This window comes from Brachyistius frenatus, unplaced genomic scaffold (genome assembly GCF_029030835.1).
Source record: "Brachyistius frenatus isolate BFR_SWC_R1_liver_20210118 unplaced genomic scaffold, ASM2903083v1 Contig_11, whole genome shotgun sequence".
NCBI classification, from domain to species: Eukaryota; Metazoa; Chordata; class Actinopteri; family Embiotocidae; genus Brachyistius; species Brachyistius frenatus.
Window position 1 is genome coordinate 3,555,792 of NW_027210610.1, and position 16,776 is coordinate 3,572,567.

Below are 16,776 nucleotides of genomic sequence, written 5' to 3' on the forward strand. Positions count from 1 at the left end.
TGTATGCGTGTAAATATTTTTTAATTTCTTCCCTGGAATTTTTGGTGTGTGGGTGTGTCTGAACATATTTTTAGTTCCTGGGTTGGGTTTAAACCTGAATGCACACCAATCTGTAGGAGCACGTGTTACAGTGGGGACAAATCTGAGGTTCTCGGGGGTATAGCATCTCTATGAAGGTTAAGACCTGGTTTTAGGGTTAGGAGGTTACGGTTAACTTAGGCATTTAGTTGTGATAGTTAGGGTAATGGGTAAGGGGGTTAGGGAACGCATTATGTCAGTGGAATGCCCCATGGTAAAACAAGTTTATAATGTGTGGGTGTGTGTGAGAGGACATGAAGTGTCTATACATATATAAAATAAATAAATAAATAAAGGGAACACTTAAACACTTATACTTAAGGGCACTTAAGGGTAATGACAGGAACTTTGTCTTGTCACAGGGCAGAACGTGTCTGTACCTGAAAGTGTTTGATGTAACTGTTCCCATGTTTATACTCATCACTCTGTGGAAGGACCCTGCACACCATGTGTCTGTCCTTCACTTCATGTCCTCTCACAAACGCACACATATAAACTTATGTGAAAAAGTGTTTGCCCCCTTCCTGATTTCTCAGTTTTTTGCATGTTTGTCACACTTAAATGTTTCAGATCATCAAACAAATTTAAATATTAGTCAAAGATAACACAAGTAAATGCAAAATGCAGTTTTTAAATGAAGGTTTTTATTATTAAGGGAGAAAAAAAAAATCCAAACCCACATGGCCCTGTGTGAAAAAGTGTTTGCCCCGTAAACCTAATAACCGGTTGGGCCACCCTTAGCAGCAACAACTGCAATCAAGCGTTTGCGATAACTTGCAATGAGTCTTTTACAGCGCTGTGGAGGAATGTTGGCCGACTCATCTTTACAGAGTTGTTGTAATTCAGCCACATTGGAGGGTTTTCCAGCACAAACCACCTTTTTAAGGTCATGCCACAGCATCTCAATAGGATTCAGGTCAGGACTTTGACTAGGCCACTCCAAAGTCTTCATTTTGTTTTTCTTCAGCCATTCAGAGGTGGACTTGCTGGTGTGTTTTGGATCATTGTCCTGCTGCAGAACCCAAGTTGGCTTCAGCTTGAGGTCACGAACAGACGGCCGGACATTCTCCTTCAGGATTTTTTGGTAGACGGTAGAATTCATGGTTCCATTTATCACAGCAAGTCTTCCAGGTCCTGAAGCAGCAAAACAGCCCCAGACCATCACATTACCACCACCATATTTTACTGTTGGTATGATGTTCTTTTTCTGAAATGTGGTGTTACTTTTACGCCAGATGTAATGGGACACACACCTTCCAAAAAGTTCAACTTTTGTCTCGTCAGTCCACATAGTATTTTCCCCAAAAATCTTGGGGATCATCAAGATGTTTTGTGGCAAAAATGAGACGAGCCTTAATGTTCTTTTTGTTCAGCGGTGGTTTTAATCTTGGAACTCTGCCATGCAGCCATTTCTGCCCAGTCTCTTTCTTATGGTGGAGTCATGAACACTGACCTTAACTGAGGCAAGTGAGGCCTGCAGTTCTTTGGATGTTGTTGTGGGGTCTTTTGTGACCTCTCGGCTGAGTCGTCGCTGCGCTCTTGGGGTAATTTTGGTCGGCCGGCCACTCCTGGGAAGGTTCACCACTGTTCCATGTTTTCTCCATTTGTGGATAATGGCTCTCACTGTGGTTCGCTGGAGTCCCAAAGCTTTAGAAATGGCTTTATAACCTTTTCCAGACTGATAGATCTCAATTACTTTCTTTCTCATTTGTTCCTGAATTTCTTTGGATCTTGGCATGATGTCTATATTTTGAGGATCTTTTGGTCTACTTCACTTTGTCAGACAGGTTCTATTTAAGTGATTTCTTGATTGAGAACAGGTGTGGCTAGAGAAATTGAACTCAGGTGTGATAAACCACAGTTAAGTTATGTTTTAACAGGAGGGGGCAAACACTTTTTCACACAGGGCCATGTGGGTTGGGATTTTTTTTTTCTCCCTTAATAATAAAAACTTTCATTTAAAAACTGCATTTTCTGTTTACTTGTGTTATCTTTGACTCATATTTAAATTTGTTTGATGATCTGAAACATTTAAGTGTGACAGACATGCAAAAAAAATTGGAAATCAGGAAGGGGGCAAACACTTTTTCACACCACTGTATATATATATATGCAAATACATATACATATATATATATATTATATACAGTTCAAATGGAATAATTTGAAATCAATCTCATTTTAAGTTTTGTAGGAATGTTTGCTGGAGTGTGCGGTTTGCAACTTTTAGTTTCATCCGAGGTTTTTTTTTTACAACTAATTGGCAGTAAATAGATGGTTTCTACCAAGTTTGAAAAATCAAAAGCATTCTTTTGGTATTAAAGGAAAGACTTTAATTCAACATTAATGTCAAATCAATTCTTTCTTTCATGTGTTGTGTTGTGTCAATACTGTGTGTGGGGTAGCCCACACACAGTATTGACACAACAGTTCTGTGTCATGCAGATTAATTTAGGTGTAAATTTGATCAGATTATTGGCTTACTTTAAACACCTCTATTTAGATTGTAATGTCCTCTAATGACCTGGTCATGTTACGTGTCTCCCCCATACTGGTTTAGTGTTGTATACACAGTGGCCCCCCTCCCATTGTTTGCCCCTCCTGTTCTATATCACTACCCTGAAACCTTCCAAGGCAATTTTTCACCATTTTCTTATTGACAGCCTCGTTTGGAAAGACACACGTTTTTGATGTGACAATTTAAACTAACATACCATTTTTTTTTAAGCCTCGGAGACTTGAGGCCCAGAGAGTAAGGTAGGATTATCTGTCAAATTTTCACCACTGAGTAATTCTTCCAATTTTAATCACTTTTACATCATACAAGATTAGGTTTGCAAGTCGTCGGCATCACAAATCTGGTCACTAACTGTGATGCTCTGTCCTCTGTTGATTTGGTGTCTTGGTGGTTAATCCGAAGTAGGGAAAGACTCAAGAGTCCAGAACTGAAGCCACAGCAGCAAAAACACAGAATATCTGTTTGACTTAGCAAACAGTGAGCCTTCATCATTAAGTATACCCACTGGTGCACTGTTGCTAGGCACAATTACTCAAATACTGTACTTAAGTGTAGTTTAGAGGTACTTTTACTTTACATTAATATTTCAAAAAAAAATAATATTTTTTGCTACTTTATGCTTCTACTCAACTAAATTTCAGGTGGAATTACTGTACTTTGTACTTTGTACTCCACTGTATTCATTTCACAACTACACTGAGTTACTTTTCAGTTCAATATCTTATGTGTAAAATACTTCATCAGAATGTTATATATGCGCTGTTATTGGTAGACTATTTAGCAGTACCATGAGTTGAAATGACCTCTGCTGACATCAAAATGCTGCTCAGATGTACATGTTAATGAGGCATTATTCCAATAATTAATATATGATAAATATGACATTCTGAACTGCCTATTTAACTTATGAATGCAGGACTTTTTCTTGTAAATGAACATTTTTCTTATTGTGATATTGCTACTTTGACTTAAGTAAAAGATCTGAGTACCCCTTCCACCACTGAAAACACCAGCTAGAAATCACTGAGGACAGAACAGAGCTGCTTTCTCTCTCTCAAACATAGTTACTTGAAATGTAAATTACATGTGAAAAATGATTTTAGGGCAAACTGTGAAATCCAATTCAGAATTTGATGAGTCTTTTTTTTTTTTCTCCTGTGAAGATGTATCTTCCAGCCTTTCTGCTGTGCTTGAGTTTGGGGTCTTTGGCAAAATGTGGTGAGTAAAACGAATACATTTTTAATTTGAAATGACTTTTTTTTTTAAAGATATATTGATGAGCCACATCCATTTCTGCTTCCATAATTGTGTTTGGATTAAAGATACACTACATTTTTCCTTTTTACGCCAGTTCCATTTTTCAGATTAAGATGCAGTTTATTTACGATGTGAACAACCAGTATTCACAGCCTGTTATATTTTTGTTTCAGCCGCTGCAAATGAATGGTGCTACTTTGGCTGCAGTAAGTGAGGACAGATGTGTGACTTAGAGTGATTTAGATCAAACCATGATTAGGCAACATAAGTTTGTGGTACTGAGCACATCTCTAACCTTCGCAGGCTACTCCCCGACCCAATGGAAAGACATCTCCGGTTCTTTTTGTGGAGAAAAAAGGCAGTCTCCTATTGATATAGTCACCAGCCATGTTGTGAGTGACCCTCACCTGTGTAACTTTTCGTTCGTCAACTTCTCCTCTCAGCACGTCATCAAGTCCATCACAAACAATGGGCATACAGGTACACGAACCAAGACTTCTAACTTCCTTTTTGTCCGTACATTTACTTAAATACTTATAATTCTGAGGTACTTGGACTGAGTCTGAAACTGTTGTTGGTACTTTTACTTCTTTGATCACTGGACAACTAAATTATTCCATATGCACTGTGTATTTTCCACAGAAAAAACGGGTTCATATGATTAAAACATGCTTAACTTAATGTAACTAAACGCCTCTCCATCTTTTCCACGCACAGTGAAACTCAAGTTGGAAGAAAATCAAGTTGAAGTGAGTGGAGGTGGACTCAATGGAACATATTCCTCACTTCAGTTTCACTTCCACTGGGGCGACACAGCTTACCATCCAGGTTCAGAGCACACGATCGATAAGTACAGATACCCGATGGAGGTACAGGAGTGTTTGGCATCACTTGACATCATGCCTCTTAATGTGTTACTCTACTTTTGTTTTACCACTTGATGTAATCTCTTGTAGATGCACATAGTCAGTGTGAGGAAAGGTCTTACAGTGCAGGAGGCAACAACTCTTTCTGATGGAATTGCTGCGCTTGGCTTTTTCATAAATGTAAGTCCTACACAGTTTATCCCACAGACATGTCTTCAATTTGCCGAACTTAAAATGAAAAGTATTTAGTGAAAATGTTTACATCTTTGTAAAATGTCATCTTGCCCATTGGGAATACGTTGCACAATGATGCATTCACCCACTTTTTACACCTTGTCACTACAGTTCATGCGCTGGCTCTCTGATGATGATTTGAATCCCGAAATATAACAGAATATTTTCACATTCAGCGCTGGAGAGTTCATTTTCAGATTATAAAGATACTGTAATATTGCAACAGTAATTATTTCTTCTACCTTCAGGGAAAAGAGGATGGAAATATGACTGAACCATGGCGCATTCTCACGTCTTACCTGTCAAATGTCACAGGTAGGAGTTGGTCTATTGTTTCTTGGGGATTCTTTGTCGTAAATTTTAACAAAGGTCTCAGCAATATAGAGATCTAGTACAGAATATATTGCAGTTACTGGTAAGTATTTTTGTCATGCGCAATGCATTTCTCTTTACAAGAAGCATGACTGGTGTGAGTATCTTTATTTATGGTGTGCATTTCACCAAAGGACACAAAACAGTTCTCGAAATTCAGGGCTTGGTGCCGGAAATGTGTTTAGTGCCCCGATGTTTTATTTTTATTGAGAAAACCTGCTGCCAAACTAGATTATGAAAAGGATATCATGGTGTTTGTGGTCTACCTCTGCGGGTGCTCTTATTTTTCAGGTGAACTCATAAATGTTTGTTGAGTCACTTAGCAAACTGTAATCAAAGTGCAATTGATGCATGGCGATGTTGACTATTGCTCATCTTATTCCATTGATTTATTATGTTCACAGCATTAAACTAAGAACACTGTTATTTTAGTTTTTTTTTTTTAATTTACATGACTTTCATCTCATTGCCACCTTTTGATTTTACATCTTTCCACAGACAATGAGGTCAAAATAAACCACACCATCTCTATCGATGACCTGATTGGAAATGTAGACCTCACAAAGTTCTATCGGTACATGGGCTCCCTGACCACCCCCTACTGCAACGAAACAGTCGTGTGGACGGTCTTTCAGGAGCCAATCACAATCCACAAAGATCTGGTGAGTTTGGCAGTCTTCGTTTTCATGGTGAGAGAAGAGAAAGGTCTTGTTTAGTCAACACATGCCCTCATCAGAAACAGAAATTTATGGGCCATTATACAACAAGTAGTTCTGACCCAGCAATCTGATTGGTCAACTGTACATTTGGATCGTTGTTAGTCATACCCCATTTACCATGGAAACGGAGCTCCCGCTAACAAAACGTTTTATATTTTGAGAGCGAATTGCCCCACAATATGAATACATTTAGATTACATATTTAGTTGGTAACTTGCTGCATAATCACAATATTACGTGATTCGTGATTATTGGCACGACATGTGGTCAGGACCGAGGCGCATCACCCTCTCTGTAATATTGCTTAATTAAAACGTTCAAAGAGCTTATATGTGCAGTATTGCTATAATTATTGTTATTCCCCACAATTAAGGTTCATTCGGTAGGTAGGTAGGTAGGTAGGTAGGTAGGTATTTACTTTATTAATCCCCGAGGGGAATTTTTTTTCGCTACAGCAGCATACAGAAGCAATAAGATAATAATAGAAATAATAGAATAAAATAATAGAATAGAATAGAATAATAGAAAAGCAATAAAATAGCAGTAAAAAATATAAATATAAAATATAAAATGCACAGTATATACAGTACATTATATATCTATATATATTATATACAAACAAACCAAGAAACACAGTCAACATATATATATATATATGTGTATATATATATATACAGTACAGTATATATCTATATATATTATATAATATACAAACAAACCATAGTTATAACGAACATCTGAAGCACTAAATGACCTATGGCAGGTGGAATCACATACAACCTGTTAAACAAGCAGCCAGGTGTGTCAGGGTGTGCATCACTAGATAACAAGTCTGGTTTGATGAATGTGTTTGATAACCAGCCTTGTTTTATTTTCTGTTGACAGTAACGACAAGTAACAATGTCGGCTAAATTGCTTGCGACTGTGGAAAGAAAAGAAACCCAGATAATTTTGAGTTATTTGTATGTTGATGAGTGATACTCTTTCCCTCCATCTTATCTACCTGACAGCCATCAGTGCTCTAATGGAATGTACATGTTTATGCATACCGTATGTTCTTGGCTGCGTCTGGTTGCTCAGCAGGTGCATGACTCTTTGATGTCAACTCAAAGCCCAAACATTTAGAAAAGATTATGACGCGCCCACTGAATTTTACAGGCATGGGCCCTGCAGTTTGAAGGCTTTTTTGAGTGAAGAGAGAGAGGGGGGTGGGGGGTTGAAAATCATCACATCAGAATCCGTCTGCAGGTGCCAAGAAAGTGCTACTGTTTTATGAGTTGTGTGGTGACCCCTTGAATGCTAACAACCTGGGGGTGAGGAGTTTAAAAGAAGTGAAGTTACCATACATCAGCTCCACACCCCAGCTTGAGGGTTGTGTCCCAAGGTTTGAACAGTCACTGTAGCTTAACATGCCCAATCTCAAGGTGAACTGCTAGCGGTTGAGTTATACAATGGGTAATGTACGACAAGGAAGAGGGAAGTATTAAATAGAAAGACTTCCACTATGAACAAGTTTTGGGGATTTTTTTTTCTTTTTCCCCCTATAACTGTCCATTATGAGTCCAACACTGTTACAGGACTGTTTAAAGCCAGTGGCAGAAGAACTGTTCAGGTGTTTTGCTGAAGTGAAAGTACTGATATCACACTTTGAAAATACTCCTCTGCAAGTAAAAATCACTGCATTCAAAACTTTATTGAAGTAAAAGTATGTCAGTACTATTAGTATACATAAAGTATCAAAAGTAAAACGACACACTAAACAAAAAAGCTCCCTCTCTGTGTTCTACTGGTATATTTGATGATCTTGGATTTATATTCCCTCTGCATTACTGTGCCTTTTACCGATGTTCTTATTTAAGGTTATGCTCATTTTAACTTCTTTGGTAAATTTTATCTACAGTAGTGCATCATATGTTTGTGGCCTCATTGTCCCGACAGAGCCGTGTATCAGTCCTGTCTTCAGCTTTGTGATGATATATTTTCCACCTTCAATGAAGGTTCTTATATTGCTTTAGAAATAGATGATTTAATGAACTCATAAAGGAACATTTAATCAGAATTTAAGTTAATCAGAAAAATTAAAATTAAAAAATCAACAAATTTGGAGATACAGTACATGGTTTTCACTGGACAGGAAGTGCATGAAAAGTTCAATTCTGAGAAGTAACTAACGCATTGCAGACAAATGTAGTGGACTAAAAAGTATAGTATTTGTCGCTAAGATTTAGTGGCGCAGAAGTATGAAGTTGCATAGAATAGAAATACTCAAGTAAAGTACAAGTAGCCCACCTTTGATTTGATCGTAAGCAAAGCACATGAGTATTGAGTATGAGTACATTAGTATTTAGTTAGACTCCACCACTGACCTGAAGCCAAAAACCTCTGCAATGAGAAATGTTGTGAATTCATGCAGAGTAGCAGGGCAAATAGTTGAGACAGAATGACACAAAGGCTGCCAGTAGAACAAATACAGGCCATCATGGCAGTTCAAGAGGGTTATTTATTCCCTCAGTTTATCCTTACAATGTGAATGTATAGTGCTCTCTGCTGACACCAAAGTATGGGCCCTTTGACTGCTGGGGGGTTGTTACTGACTCTAACATCACTGTGGGTTGAGGAAACATATTTTTCTCTGTCTTTAGATTGAGCTGTTTCCCATAAAGACAGACCTCATTAATATCTATCGACCTACACAAGAACTTAATGAACGCCAAGTGTATGCCTCGCCTGCGACTCCTCTGCCCCCCAGTGAGTTGGAAAATCAGACACGAATGTGACTCATAATATTCAAGTGTCTGAGTTGGCACATTAAATATGACTGTTCTGCTGTTCTGTAGGTCCTCCATGGTGCTACGATGATCACTGCGGTAAGTATCAGAGTCTTGAAGTGATAATGCTGCAGGGATGAGAATCTGTCTTGAAAACTTTTATTTCTCTACCTCTAGAGTACAGTCCATCTAATTGGCACCTTCTGCCTCATTCCTTCTGTGGAGGCGAGCGTCAGTCTCCCATCAACATTGAGGAAAAGAAAGTCGTGATGGACCAGCACCTTCATGCCTTCACATTTACAAAGTTTGATGACAAGCATGCCATCAATTACATGACGAACACCGGCCACTCAGGTTTGACGGATTTCTTTTTTATAATGGCTGATTGTTGAGCATGTTGGCAAGATAAAACACAAAATATTATTACATGACAAACTCTAAAGACTGATTCCACCCGAGCCGTCTGTGTCATGTTTATCCTCATGTTGGTGGAAGGTTGACAGAGGCCGTATTAAGTTGCACAGACAGAGCAGATCTTATATCACATCACCACATTGTCTACCACCCTCAAACATGATTCTGTGGAATTCAAAAATATCTGTAATGTTTTCTTTGGCAGCACCTGTGGTGATTAGGGGTAATTGAAGTTGCGTTATTGGACTTAACTTTCCAGCGATCCAAATTGATTGATTGGACACATACGATAATTAGTTTATAATAGCTAATACTAATTAGTTAATTATTAGCTATTATTAAATAATAAAGGCTAATTATTTGACATAGAATTGGATTATTAACATCTAAAATGCCAAACAGGTGAGTTTCAAAAGATGGAAAGTCAGCTGTAAAAATGGTGAGCTGTTTTTATTTTGTATTATTATCTTTTATATATTTTTTTATATTATATATTTTATATTTATTTTGAGTTATTTTTAGAAACCTTTTATGCACATTTGTTCAATAACATTCATGTTTGTAAATGCATTTTGTTTTCTTGTGTTCTCACTGAACTCTCAGTGAAGTGTGTGTTGAAGGACGACATGGTGGAGATCTCAGGGGGAGGGTTGGGATACGTCTATTCCACCCTTCAGTTCCACTTCCACTGGGGCTCCACATCACAAGACTCCGAGGGCTCAGAGCACACCGTGGATTCAAAAAGATACCCAATGGAGGTAGTTACAGGCACTGCACTGATGCATTTTATTTATTAAACCATTGTTTTCTAATAGTTTTTGCTTGTGTGCAAGTCACTGACTGTGTCTTTTGTCCAGATGCACATAGTGAGCAAGAGGAAAGATTTAACTCTGGATGAAGCAATTAAGAGTCCTGATGGCCTGGCAGTGCTGGGATTCTTCATTGAGGTAAACGTTCAGTGTAGCAGTATGTCATAGTTTCATCTCTCATCCAAAAGACTTCTTCAGTCCATAGTGACTGGTGCAGAGCCCCAGGTTTTTCATCTTTTGTTGGGTCAATAAAACCCTGAAAGTCATCGAGGGCACATGTGAGTTGTTGACCCACGTGAACATCATGTGAGACGTTGGGTCACGAGTCATGGTGTGAATGGGTGTTAAGATCCCAGGATTTTATTGTAAGTGGCTGATAAGTGGTGTTGTAAACCTCCTCTGTTAGGTGATGGTCGCTCCAGTTTGACGTAGAGAACGTTGTTTAATCGTTTTTCAAACCATCGGTCTTCCTGGCCATTTCTGTTCTTATGAGAGTCCCTTGTCCTTCAGATGAAGGTGAATGGATGAGTCCTGATCTGATCATTGTTTAATTCTAGATTTGAATTTGTTGCAACATTTTTCAAACGAGGCGTTACTTATCAAACTAGTTTCGGCTAACAGCTTGAGTTGCACAACCATACATCTCTCAATCCAGTTTATCAGCGTTTCATCTCAAGGGATTGGTATGCCTGCTACCTGCCGCCATTCATCACAAGACAATAACTGCGTACACTTGAAAAGTTATGAGGTCACTAAATTTCACCTCCATACCCACCATTCTTCCAGTTCAGGCTATCTGATCCACAGTGTGGTTCACACCTGATGTTGAGTTTGCTAATAAGGATTCCCTCAAATCTGCCTTTTTATTTTCATGAGAGAGCTAACGTCAAAATAAGAATGCTTATCATCTTCCAAAATGTTATGTTGAAGCAATGCCAGATACAAACTCCACTATCCTGTTTAACGGCGATCATAAACATGCAAACATTGTGTATATTTGTGACTTCATGAACAGAAACTGTAGAATTGCTGATATATAAAAGATTTTTGAATTAGTCGAAGAAATTTAGTTTGCTTATTGGCTGAGAACCTTAAGCTTTTTCTTTTTCCAATGTAATGACATTCCAAAAGTAATAATAACAACAAAACAAAAAAAAAGATCGGTTTATTGTGTTAATTTCTTCTTTTTTTTTTTTCCAGCCTATGCCTGATACCAAAAGCAGCTCTGGCATCTCAGAAAATAATACAGTAAGTAGTTTCGGCTTCTTAAACTGTGACTCAAATGTTTGATGATCAGTAGATTGTACAACTCTATCATCAAATTTTCACATTTGTCTAAATAGACCCATCTCACGTCAAGTCCAGCATCTGACATGGATGCCTGGAAGAAACTGACCAACTACCTCTCTGCAATTCAAAATATCAGTGAGTGAACACCTGTTTAACAAACAAGCAAAAACACTGAATGTGGACACAAATGTATCACAACATCTTTTGCATTTTGCTTTACTGTAGGCTCAAAAGTTGAAGTCACAGAAGAGCTCTCCATTGATGACTTGCTTGGCAATGTGAACCGCAAAGCATACTACCGCTACAATGGCTCCTTAACTACACCTTCATGCAATGAAGCAGTGGTTTGGACAGTTTTTAAAGAGTCAGTCAAGGTGGACCAAAACCTGGTAGGTGCTACTTATCACCTTGATGCTGAAGATGCAATAAAGAGGTAGAGGACTAGCCTTTCTTATAGATCAGAAGTCTGCATATAGTTCAGTGAAAGCAGACCTTGAATGAAAAACATAAAAGGCATTGCTCTGCTCTACTGCTCAAACACAATTTTTATTTCCAATAGATATACTGAAATTTCAAATAATTACCAAACAATTAATTTTTTTTAAATATTGGTAACAGAAATCCTTCATCTTTTGGTGAGTTTAAGGGAAAGAGGAAATAAACAGATAACAATGAATGATGATTATGATGACCTGAAGGGTAGATTACGCTGAAAAGCAGTGTTGTCAGATTTCCTTGATGCTAATCTCTTTGACATTGTTATGCTCACATGGTTACACATCACCGATGTATGAAGGATTTGAAATGAAATGATGACTGAAATTAAATCTCTGACTCCTTCTTACAATTTTAGGACTTTACTTTAACATCAAATGAAACCGTTGAATCAGTAGTATGGGAAAAAGTAAATGAACAACTGAATATACAGTCACCTAAGAAAGTAGTCAGACTTTTTCACTTACTACACATTTTATTGTGTTGTTGATTACATTTTTAATGAATACAATTTACAGTTTTTTCCCATCAATCTACACTCAATAACCCATATTGAAATAGTGTTATCAGAAATGTTTGCGAATTTATAAAAAATCCCAAACTGAAATGTTATTTATAAATGTATTCAGACCTTTTGCCATAGTGCTCCAAATTGCGGTCAGGTGCATCCTATTTAATGTTTAACCCCATCCATCCTGGCGGTCCCTGTACTGGGACCATGTGTGTAACGTTCAGAGTAAGTGGTCTCTACTTCTTCAAAAATGATTGCCAAAAACAGCACGGCACTGTAGTGTTTACCAAACAGGAACAAATGGTGCATTTGTTGGGAACTCTGGCACGTTAGTATTTAGTGAAACAACACTGTGCACGTGACATCAGCGAAGAAAAAGTGCACCTGTTCATCTCAATGAAGGAATGTGAGCAACAATGCTGCTCAGTGATGTCCTTTAGTGATAGATAACAACTGAACTGTACAGCACAGAGGAATGATCATTATCAAGCTGTGACTCTGCTGGGATTACTTACAGGATCAATACACTGTCGGCTTTCATTTTGGTATTATATTAGCTGGGACTAACCTAGATAACCAAACTTTTTTAAAAGTCGAATTCAGGTTTTTTTTTTAAATTATCTTCAGCTGATGACTGTCTATGGTCAGACACTGGGCAGCTTTTTTGGGGGGCTTTATTTAAAGGTGAAACATCAGTTCAGTAAATAAGGTCAGATGAGTTGAACATTTAACTCTTATCCTGCAAAAAAAAAAACATGTTGTCTTGTTTGTTTGTTTTTCCTGGGAAGTTATGGATCGCAAGAGCTTATGCGCCTAATAGTGATCATCTAATATTGATGTAAGAATCCAAAAATGTGTTTAGTCTTAAATTCGATGGGCTGGACTTCAAAGCTAAAGCCAAACTTATTCTTGTCCTTGTGGCTAAATGTATTTAGATAGTCCCCTGTTTAGTTTACCTTTTTTTAATTGAAACTGCAGTAAACTGTGACATCAGCTGCTCTTGTTATGACACTTGTCAGCGTACAGCAGAGAAAGATAAACATGTGACTGATTGTCTTTGTACAGTACAGATAAACACAATCTCCCATCATCTGTAAACAACAGTTAAATCACAGTATAACTTGGTTAATCCAGACAAAATACATTGTGACATGACAGGCTTCACCATCCCAACCGATCTAAAACTTCAGTCTGTCCTGAATGATATTTAACTTCTCCTTTAACTCCACCAGATGATGATGTTCCCCTCTTGGGCAGGACATCAGCACGTGTTTCGGCCCACACAGTCCCTTCATAGCAGAACAATCTACACCTCATCAGCGTCCATTTCCCCTGGACCCGTCTCACTGTTTCTGCTGCTGGTGTGTCTTTGTGGCATTTTCATGTAATTGGGATCTGTGAAGAACTACTAGGAAAATAATTCCATATATTGCACTAATTATTTATCTTTATATGTTAAGGCTTGAAGAGTAGCGTTTTATTGGTGATTCTGACTTCTTTTTTTTTTTATTGGACTATCGTTACTGTGGTCATATAACCACAGGGTAAACAAAGACGCTATTGATTAAACTGCAGTGTTTTTAATGTTGGACTGTGTGAGCTTAACGCATGTTTAATGTTGTTTTGACTACTCAGGCATTCAAACTTCAGTTTTAGTAGTGCAGAATATTAAAAATGGTAATATTACCAAACACAAAAATATCTTTAGATTTATAGTAAAGCTGGTTTTCTTTGCTTTATCTAAACATATGGGGTGTATAGTAGAAAACAAAGCAATCAATTACATCTTAGACAATATAGTCGATGTAGCCAAACCACTAATTAGAAACATCAATATTTGTTTTCACATGGTTGTTTATATTGTAGTTTCTTGGAATTAAGTTTTGATTTAAAAGAACAGTTTGCATGATTAAGTGGCATCCTATGGTGAGGTTTGTCCATTCTCGGTTACTGTAGAAAACATGGCAATGCAACATACTCCTTGAACAAGGACCCGCTCCTTATGTAGAAATAAACATCTCATTCTAAGTTAATAAAAACACTATCCTTATAGTTTTAGGGTGATTGTACTTTAAGTTTGATTATGAATATGATATTTCATTTGTGGCAATACATCCACCTAAATCCTACACACTGGTCCTTTAAAGGCCTTAGCAGAGTCAAAGTGTCTGATGCCAGCAGGGAGATTGTTCCAGAGGAAGGGAACACGATGTGAAAAGGTCCTGCAGCCTAATGACCACGTTTTAACTCTATAGAAAGACAGGATGGAATATAAAGGTTTAAGGATATCAGATAGATTTGCAGGGTAATCCCCATTTAGAAGTTGTCATAGTTTTTAGTGTAAATTTATATTTATGCAACTTTAAAATTGTTTAAGATTTAACTGACGGATCTTTTGTTTTGCTCTCTTGATAGTGAACGTGTGGTAAGACGACTTAATATTTTATCCTTTGAGGAAAATGTATTATCACTCATAAGAAATATGACTCACTAGTGTGTATGATCTAAATGGAAATCTGATCTAAAGCTTATTTCAATCACTACTCTGGATAAGAACATGTGCTCGATGTCCAGAATGTGAATTAAAGGATGCGTTCACAATGTTGAACTCAAACATGCAGCAAGGCTCCTCTTCCTCGTGTGCTTGTTGAATTCATACTTCTTTCCACCAGTTGCATAAGAAGGTGCATCACTTCCTGGATCAAGCAGATTGGGTTGATCTTGAACTGCTCTTTGAAGATGAGCCAACAGTGGAGGAAAAGTGCTTTGTCATGAAAGAATTATCCATTACAGGGACGATTAATACTCATTTTGTCCAATATATGTACCTACAGTAATAGGACTAAACCTATGTCTAATGTTAATATTGCTAAGGTTTTCTGTAAGATGAAAACAAACAAAGTGATCTTCTATAACTGAATCTGAAAATAAAGGAAGTGTTTGGTCTGTTTGGTCTGGTGTTGGGAGAACAAGGTTAACCTCCCCGTGAACAAAGAGCATAAGTCAATGTTGATAACCAACAACCCAGATGAACAGAACTGTATAAAAAGGGATGAAATTACTGCAGTTGCGAAGCTGAATGAACAAGCTCCCAATAACAAATACCATGGCTGATAAAGGAAGCCACACCATGAGCAAACCTTTTGAAAATAAGACAGAAGATAAACCCCTGCCAACACCATCTCAGATCACTTATATTACCTTAGTGTGTAAAAAAAATAATAATAAATGGACTTATTGTAAGTCACTTTAGTCTAAATCCTATGTCCATATAAAGTCATTTAAACTCATCAAAGTTTCACCCATCTCTATAAAGTTTCTTAGCCCCACTAAACTCGCAATGTTTTTTGACAGGGACGTTCTGCTCCTCTTGAAACACAAAGGTCACTCAAAATACCTCTCCAGGCCCACTGCTTCGTTACCGTAGGGTTTCTGAAGCATTTCTGAAGGGTTCTTTGTTGTTGATTTCCTGAGTTTGTCACAACATTTGTTGTTCGCCATCTGGTCATGTCAATGGAAAAATCGCCATGCGCACAGCTTTCACAAAAAAGTGCGTAACCTGGGTCCTGATTTTAATCATGTGACAAAATTCAAAACACTTAATCATGGAGATCATAGTTTCCTCCGGTCCACATCATATTGCTGCGCACCACTTACGTGCAAAAGCAGTAGTTCGGAAGTTTTTGATCCACTCTCGTATTAGGGCTTGGCAAGATCAAAACAGGTTCTTGAATTCGCCGTTTGACCTGTTTAGACACACAGATGTCAACAAAAGTTAAAAATTAAACTAACAATCCTGCTGCTCTTCAGACTCTCTCAGATTACAAAGTCCAACGAGGCTCCCGAACTGCTGAATATGAAAAAGTGTTGTTTTCTGTGATGCTGAATCCTCTGGGGGAATCTATAGAAAAATCAGCTGCACAAGCTTCAGAGATACACATGTCCCCTCCCTGACCTTTTCCATGCACTTAAAATACCTGTTGTTTTTGTTTGTTTGTTTATTTAAAGGATTGGCACCTTTTTTTCTTATTTACACAAGAATTGAAAAACTAAATTGAAGGAAGAAACTAAATAAATTCATGCATAATTATATAAATGACAAACATGAGGTGCTCTTTGGAAAATGATTGCATCTTTTGCTATAAAGGGTATTTGAAGTTGTAATGCTTGACTTCTTTCCTCAGTGTCCTCATTATGGCTATATGGCGACTATATTATACTTGGTAAACTACTGGCTGCATCAGTGGATCTAAAACATTCAGTCTGTAAACAAGATATCCTCGCTACAATTAGTGCACCCTGTTTGTTTGTTGTCCCCACACAAATTATATTCATTCAACATTATTTCTGCTCTATAATTTTTCTTCCTAATTCTCCATGTCACTCCTACAGGTACTCTTTGTACCTCAGGGTGATCTGTTTTCCAGTTTTGAAAATCACTCAGC

General features: G+C 37.7%; 1 protein-coding gene across 2 annotated transcripts; it reads left to right on the plus strand.

Moving 5' to 3' along the window:
- The first annotated feature begins 2,760 nt into the window (after positions 1 to 2,760).
- Positions 2,761 to 15,277, plus strand: LOC138616970 (uncharacterized). Of its 2 annotated transcripts, XM_069691595.1 has the most exons (17): positions 2,761 to 2,835; positions 3,760 to 3,814; positions 4,027 to 4,059; positions 4,157 to 4,333; positions 4,571 to 4,722; positions 4,810 to 4,899; positions 5,202 to 5,268; positions 5,824 to 5,987; positions 8,687 to 8,792; positions 8,882 to 8,911; positions 8,990 to 9,166; positions 9,830 to 9,984; positions 10,084 to 10,173; positions 11,236 to 11,283; positions 11,379 to 11,460; positions 11,551 to 11,714; positions 13,564 to 15,277. In XM_069691595.1, the coding sequence occupies exons 2-17, from the start codon at positions 3,760 to 3,762 to the stop codon at positions 13,717 to 13,719; spliced, it is 1,746 nt and encodes a 581-aa protein (XP_069547696.1). In that variant the 5' UTR covers positions 2,761 to 2,835; the 3' UTR covers positions 13,720 to 15,277. The 2 variants fall into 2 exon arrangements, with proteins under 2 accessions (XP_069547696.1, XP_069547695.1); XM_069691594.1 differs by lacking the exon at positions 2,761 to 2,835 and having other exon boundaries at positions 3,751 to 3,814.
- Positions 15,278 to 16,776: the final 1,499 nt, after the last annotated feature.

Excerpts from the sequence above, each read along its gene's own strand:
- LOC138616970 (XM_069691595.1), top strand. The coding sequence starts at position 3,760 with ATGTATCTTCCAGCCTTTCTGCTGTGCTTGAGTTTGGGGTCTTTGGCA. Across the intron at positions 10,174-11,235 it reads TGCTGGGATTCTTCATTGAG|CCTATGCCTGATACCAAAAG; the intron begins GTAAACGTTCAG and ends TTTTTTTTCCAG. Across the intron at positions 11,284-11,378 it reads GCATCTCAGAAAATAATACA|ACCCATCTCACGTCAAGTCC; the intron begins GTAAGTAGTTTC and ends TTGTCTAAATAG.